Raw genomic sequence first — 6,027 nt, 5'->3', positions numbered from 1 at the left:
GAGCACACAGCAGGCGAGTGTCGCCTGCAGGAGCGTCACCTGCAGCCTCTCCCGAGGCCGGTGCCCGTCCTTCGCGGCGGAGACATTTACGACAGCGGTGACTGTTCGTCCAGGGTTTACAATGTGTGAGGCACTGAGCTGCTTGCTTTATGTTACCCCATCGAATCCTGCCTGCAGGGTAAATATTAGCATTTCCATTTTATTGTGAGGAGACCGAGGCAGGGCGAGGTCAGGCCGCGCTCCGGAGGCCATAAAGCTCCGAGGAGGCGGAAGGCCGGCTGGGTCCCCGCGGAGCGCCCGGGCCTGACGGCCCAAGCCCGCCCCCGAGTCCGCCCACGTTCCAGCGGCTTTTAGGCACTATTTGGGGGTAATGATACAGTTTCTCTTGTTTTTTTTTTTTTTTTTTTTTTCCCTTCCATTTTCAAAAATTAAGCATATTTCATATGACTAATTCCTGTGTGGTGAGTACAGTGGTGGATTCTCAGATTTTACTGTACATATTAAAAGTCTATAAAACTGGGGTTTATAATGGTTGCGTTTGTCTGGAAAGTTGCTGATACAGCAGAACGAGCTGTGTATAAATCAGAGCCTGTCGTCAGTGGGGGTGCTTTTTAAAGCACAGAGTCAGTCTTGACTTACCCACTCTACCCGCCGCCTTAAATGAAAGCTTGGAAAATGCCAGAATTTTGATATTTTGCAGCAATGGGAAAAGCCTCTCCCAGCTATCATAATCCTAGCCCAGTCTTGTGTTAAAGTCCTTAACCCCTCAAAAGTAAGACTGTGCACTTCGTGGCGTGTGTCCCCAGTGGCGCTTGGTGCCGACACAGAATCCTGACGGAGGCTGGCAGGCAGCCCCTGGGTGTGCTGTCCCAGGCGGGACGCGCCGAGTTCAGCAGGTGCTGTGTGTGTCCGTCCCTGTCCCGAGGTCTCTGCCCTGTATGGTTTCGTGTTAGAGTCAGTATGATGCCAGATACATAGGAATTACTTCATATCATTATGAGTGGGTTTAAGCAGAATTTTAAATGTCTCAATTAAGTCAGTCATCAATATTATCACTATAATAAAGTTCAGTTTAGTCGCTTAGTCATGCTCAACTCTTTGTGACTCCTTGGACTGCAGCACGCCAGGCCTCCCTGTCCGTCACCAACTCCTGGAGCTTGCTCAAACTCATGTCCGTCGAGATGGTGATGCCATCCAACTGTCTCATCCTCCATCATCCCCTTCTCCTCCAGCCTTCAATCTTTCCCAGCATCAGGATCTTTTCAAATAAGTCAGCTCTTTGCATCAGGTGGCCAAAGTATTGGAGTTTCAGTTTCAGCATGAGTCCTTCCAATGAATATTCAAGACTGATCTCCTTTAGGATGGACTGGTTGGGTCTCTTTGCAGTCCAAGGGACTCTCAAGAGTCTTCTCGAACAACATAGTTTGAATGCATCAGTTCTTTGGCACTCAGGCTTCTTTATGGTCCAACTCTCACATCCATACATGACCACTGGAAAAACCGTAGCCTTAACTAGATGGACCTTTTTGGCAAAGTAATATCTCTGCTTTTTAATATGCTGTCTAAGTTGGTCATAGCTTTTCTTCCAAGGAGTGAGCATCTTTTAATTTCATGGCTGCAGTCACCATCTGCAGTGATTTTGGAGCCCAAGAAAATAAACTCTGTCACTGTTTCCATTGTTTCCCCATCTATTTGCCATAAAGTGATGGGACTGGAAGCCATGATCTTGGTGTTTTCAATGTTGAGTTTTGAGCCAACTTCTTCACTCTCCTCTTTCACTTTCATCAAGAGGCTTTTTAGTTCCTCTTCACTTTCTGCTATAAGGCTGGTGTCATCTGCATATCTGGGGTTATTGATATTTCTCCTGGCAACCTTGATTCCAGCTTGTGCTTCATCGAGCCCTGCATTTCACGTGATGTATTCTGCATATAAATTAAATAAGCAGGGTGACAATATATAGCCTTGATGTACCCCTTTCCCAATTTGGAACCAATCCATCGTTCCATGTCCAGTTCTAACTGTTGCTTCTTGACCTGCATACAGATTTCTCAGGAGGCAGGTCAGGTGGTCTGATATTCCCATCTCTTGAAGAGTTTTCCACAGTTTGTTATGATCCACACAGTCAAAGGCTTTAGTGTAGTCAATGAAGCTGAAGTAGATGTTTTTCTGGAACTCTCTTGCTTTTTCGATAATTCAACAGATGTTGGCAGTTTGATCTCTGTTTTCTCTGCCTTTTCTAAATTCAGCTTGAACATCTGGAAGTTCTCAGTTCATGTGCTGTTGAAGCCTGGCTTGGAGAATTTTGAGCATTACTTTGCTAGCATGTGAGATGAAGGCAGTTGTGTGGTAGTTTGAGCATTCTTTGGCATTGCCTTTCTTTGGGATTGGAATGAAAACTGACCTTTTCCAGTCCTGTGGACACTGCTGAGTTTTCCAGATTTAGTGGCATATTGAGTGTGGCACTTTCATAGCATCATCTTTTAGGAGTTGAAATAGCTCAGCTGGAATTCCATCACCTCCACTAACTTTGTTCATAGTTATGCTTCCTAAGGCCCACTTAACTTTGGACTTCAGGATATCTGGCTCTAGGTGAGTGATGACACCATCATGGTTATCTGGGTCATGAAGATCTGTTTTGTATAGTTCATAATAAAGTAGTCAGTATAATAAGGACAGCACATTTTTTCCTGGGAAGTAATTTATCATTGTTTGTCATTGATTCATTTTAGTCACTTAGCATTTTAATTCAAAAGCACTTTTATAGCCACTACCTTTTTTTTTTTAATTGAAGTTATTTTGAGATAACTGTAGATTCAAATGTATTTATAAGAGATAAAAGAGACCCCGGGGACCCTTTACTTGGTCCTCCCTGCTGATAACATCTGACGAAACTGAGCACATTGTCACATCCAGGATGCAGACCTTGATGCCATCAGGATACAGGACATCTCCAGCATCCCAAGGATCCCTCTTATTGCCCTTTTATAATGACACCCACCCTCTGCCTTCCACCCCACCCTGTCCCAAACCCTTGGCAACTGCTAATCTGGTCTCCATTTTATAGTGATATCATTTTAAGACTGTTATGGAAATGGAATCATGCAGCATGTAAATTTTGAGACTGGCTTTTTTTCACTCAGCATAACTCTCAGCAGGTCCATCCAGGTTGTTGTGTGAATCAGCAGTTCATTCCTCTTTTCTTGCCAAGTAGTATTCCGTGATATGGGCGTAGCATAGTGTATTTATTCACTCCCTGAAGGGCATCTGGGCTGGGTCCAGTGTTTGGCTGCTCTGAATGAAGCTTCCATCAACACACCTACACAGGCTTTTGTGTCAGCACGTCTTCCCTTCTCTGCGGTCAGTGCCCAGGGGTATAGTTGCTGGCTTGTATGGCGGTTGCACGGTTAGTTTTAAAGACCTGGTCACACTGTTTCCAGAGCAGCTGTACCGTTTTGCATTCCCACCAGCCAGGACTGAGGGGTCCAGGCTCCGAGTCCTTCCCAGCGTCTGCCATGGTCACTGTTTCTGATAGGTGTGGGTTACCCCTCTTGTGCTGCTAATCGCGTTTCCTTGGCGGGGAATGACTGCGTGTCTTTGCACGTGCGTTCGGCCCTCTGTGTGTCATCTTAGGTGAAGAGTCTGTTCTTTTGTCCATCTTCTAGCTCGATTGCTTGCTTTTTGCTGCTGATGTCCGGGAGTCTGTGCGCCACGGGCCCTGGGCCTTTGCCAGGCCTGTGCTCTGAGCGCACGCCCTCACCGTCTAGCGTGCCTCCCACGCTGTCAGCAGGGTTGTTGCCCATGGACAGTGTTTAATGGTGACAGCACCCATGTATCAGTTTTTCCTTCAACTGATCATGTTTTTAGTGTCAAGTCAAAACTGTTTATTTACCTGGCCCTAAATCCCGAGGACTTTCTTCTAGGTTTTTTCCCTAGAAGTTTTATAGTTTTATGTTTTCCATTTCAGTCCGTGGCCCGTTTCAGGGAAGTCTCTGTGTAAGGTGTGAGACTGGTCAGGGTCCCGTTCCGCCTGTGTGTCCAGTCTCTGCAGTGCCGCGTGTGACAGTGTGTCCAGTCGCTGCAGTGCCGCGTGTGACAGCCTGCCTCTCCTCCGCTGGCTTGCCGTAGCACCTTTGTCAGAAGTCAGGTGGGTGTGTTTGTGAGGAGGACCTGGGTTCTCTGCTCTGTCCCCTGGATCTGGGTGTCCACCCTGCCCTGACCACACCGTCCTGAGTGCTGTTGCTCGAGTTAAGTCCTGAGATCCAGTAGCCTGATGCTTCCTGCGTATTTCTTCTTTTTCAAAATGTTTCAGCCACGCTAGATCCTGTGCCTTTCTGTGTAAGTTTTAGGACAGTCTTGTCCACGTCTACAAACCATTTGGGACTGTGGTAGGAATTGTATTAAACCCGTATATCAGTTTGGGGAGAACTGACATCTTTACTGTGTTAATCTTGCAGTTGATGGACAGGGTATGGCTCTCACTTTTTAGACCTCCTTTGATGTGTTTTATCCACGTTGTGCAGTTTTCAGTACACAAGTTCTATACATATTTTGTTAGACTTACGAATGGTACTTCTCTTTTCTGAGCAGTAATAGGTGGCGATGTATCTTTAATTTTGGTAGCCGTGTGTTCATTGCCAGCAAACAGAAACAGTTGCTTTTTGTATGTTTATCTTGTATCTCGCAGCCTTGCAGAACTCACTGGTTCTGTGAGCTTTGCCTTCTGTCTGTAGTCCTATTCGTTTAATGCTTCTGTGTGCCGGGCACTGTGTTAAGGCTTCCATGTGTTTGCTAAAGGCCAGAGCACAGTGGAGCTCAGATCTCGACACGTAAATCTCTTACTCACATCATCTGTTCATTTGGCAGGTTTTTAAGGAGCACTTACATGGACCAGACGCAGGTTCCTGCCCTCTGGGGTCTTGGTCTGAACCGGATTAGAAGTGACACGAGCGCTTATGTGTCACTTGGTTAAACAAGCCTAGAAATAAAAGGAGTCCATCAGTTCTAACTTAATCCATCTGACTCCTGCTGTCCGTGGGCAAAGCAGGGGCATGTAGTCAGCCTGTGTGGAGTGGGAGCACCGGGGCCGGGGCGGGGGCGTTCCTGAAGAGTTCTAATTTCCCCAGGAAAGGTCCCCAAGCCAAGATGCCTGTCGGTTCTTGAGATTCAGAGATGTCAGTGGTAAAGTCTCATACGAAGAGAATTCTAGGTATTGCTTGTGTGAAACAGCCCAAGAACCCCTGGCCAAAACCGACTGAAGGTCTCTGGTCACCTCCCTCCTCCCCTCCTTCAGCAGCGGCCGTGGGAGCCCCTCCGCCACCTACCCGGCCCCAGGCCCCATGGCCTCAGCCTCCCCTGCTGCCTCATGTTGCCCTGGCCACGCCCTCCGTCCACACACTGGCTCCTCCCTTTGCGGTGGTCCTCCCCTCCCCTCCCCTTCTCTGCTGGGCGGGTTATCTTTCACTCCGGGCTGGCGGGGTTGCAGCCCCGTGAAGTGGGGAGGTGGGGCCCTCAGGGAGTGACATGCACCCTGGGTCCCTTTTCCTTTGGGGACTGTCCTCTGTGTCCCTGCCTGAGCTCTTGTAACAAGAACAGCTGTAGGTTTCCGGTCACCTGGGAGATGAAGACCTTACTGTACAGGCCCTCACGGGCACTGCTGGCCGAGCCTCGGGGTCACAGGTGTGAAGCCCTGTCTACAATCCTGCAGGTCACGCACCAGTGCTGTCCCCGCGCCCACGCCCTCTGCCCTCAGGAGTAAGTGTGCTCCTCTCCCTTCACACTCCTCCCAGGAGAAGCCGCTCGTCTTCGAGTCGTCCTGGAAGAAGGAGAAGGACATCGTCTCCAAGGAAATAGAGAAGCTCCGGGTGTCCATCCAGACCCTGTGCCGGAGCGCCCTTCCCCTGGGCAAGATCATGGACTACATCCAGGAGGATGTGGACGCCATGCAGAACGAGCTGCAGCTGTGGCACGCTGAGAACCAGCAGCACGCGGAGGCCCTGCAGCTGGAGCAGAGGTGGGGGGCGGGGGAGG

The 6,027-nt window shown here is 48.8% G+C and overlaps 1 protein-coding gene across 1 annotated transcript in view; it reads left to right on the top strand.

Annotated features, from left to right (window-relative positions):
• TRAF3IP1 (TNF receptor-associated factor 3 interacting protein 1) overlaps positions 1-6,027 on the top strand; it is a 57,163-nt gene that overhangs the window by 48,161 nt on the left and 2,975 nt on the right. The window contains 1 exon segment of the mRNA XM_010849548.1: positions 5,787-6,010. Coding sequence (XP_010847850.1) covers positions 5,787-6,010 — 224 coding nt within the window.

The sequence above is a fragment of the Bison bison genome, unplaced genomic scaffold (genome assembly GCF_000754665.1).
Source record: "Bison bison bison isolate TAMUID 2011002044 unplaced genomic scaffold, Bison_UMD1.0 scf7180017850926, whole genome shotgun sequence".
Classification (NCBI taxonomy): domain Eukaryota; kingdom Metazoa; phylum Chordata; class Mammalia; order Artiodactyla; family Bovidae; genus Bison; species Bison bison.
Note: the sequence above shows the minus strand (reverse complement) of the source record. Positions and strands in the feature narration are given on the sequence as shown.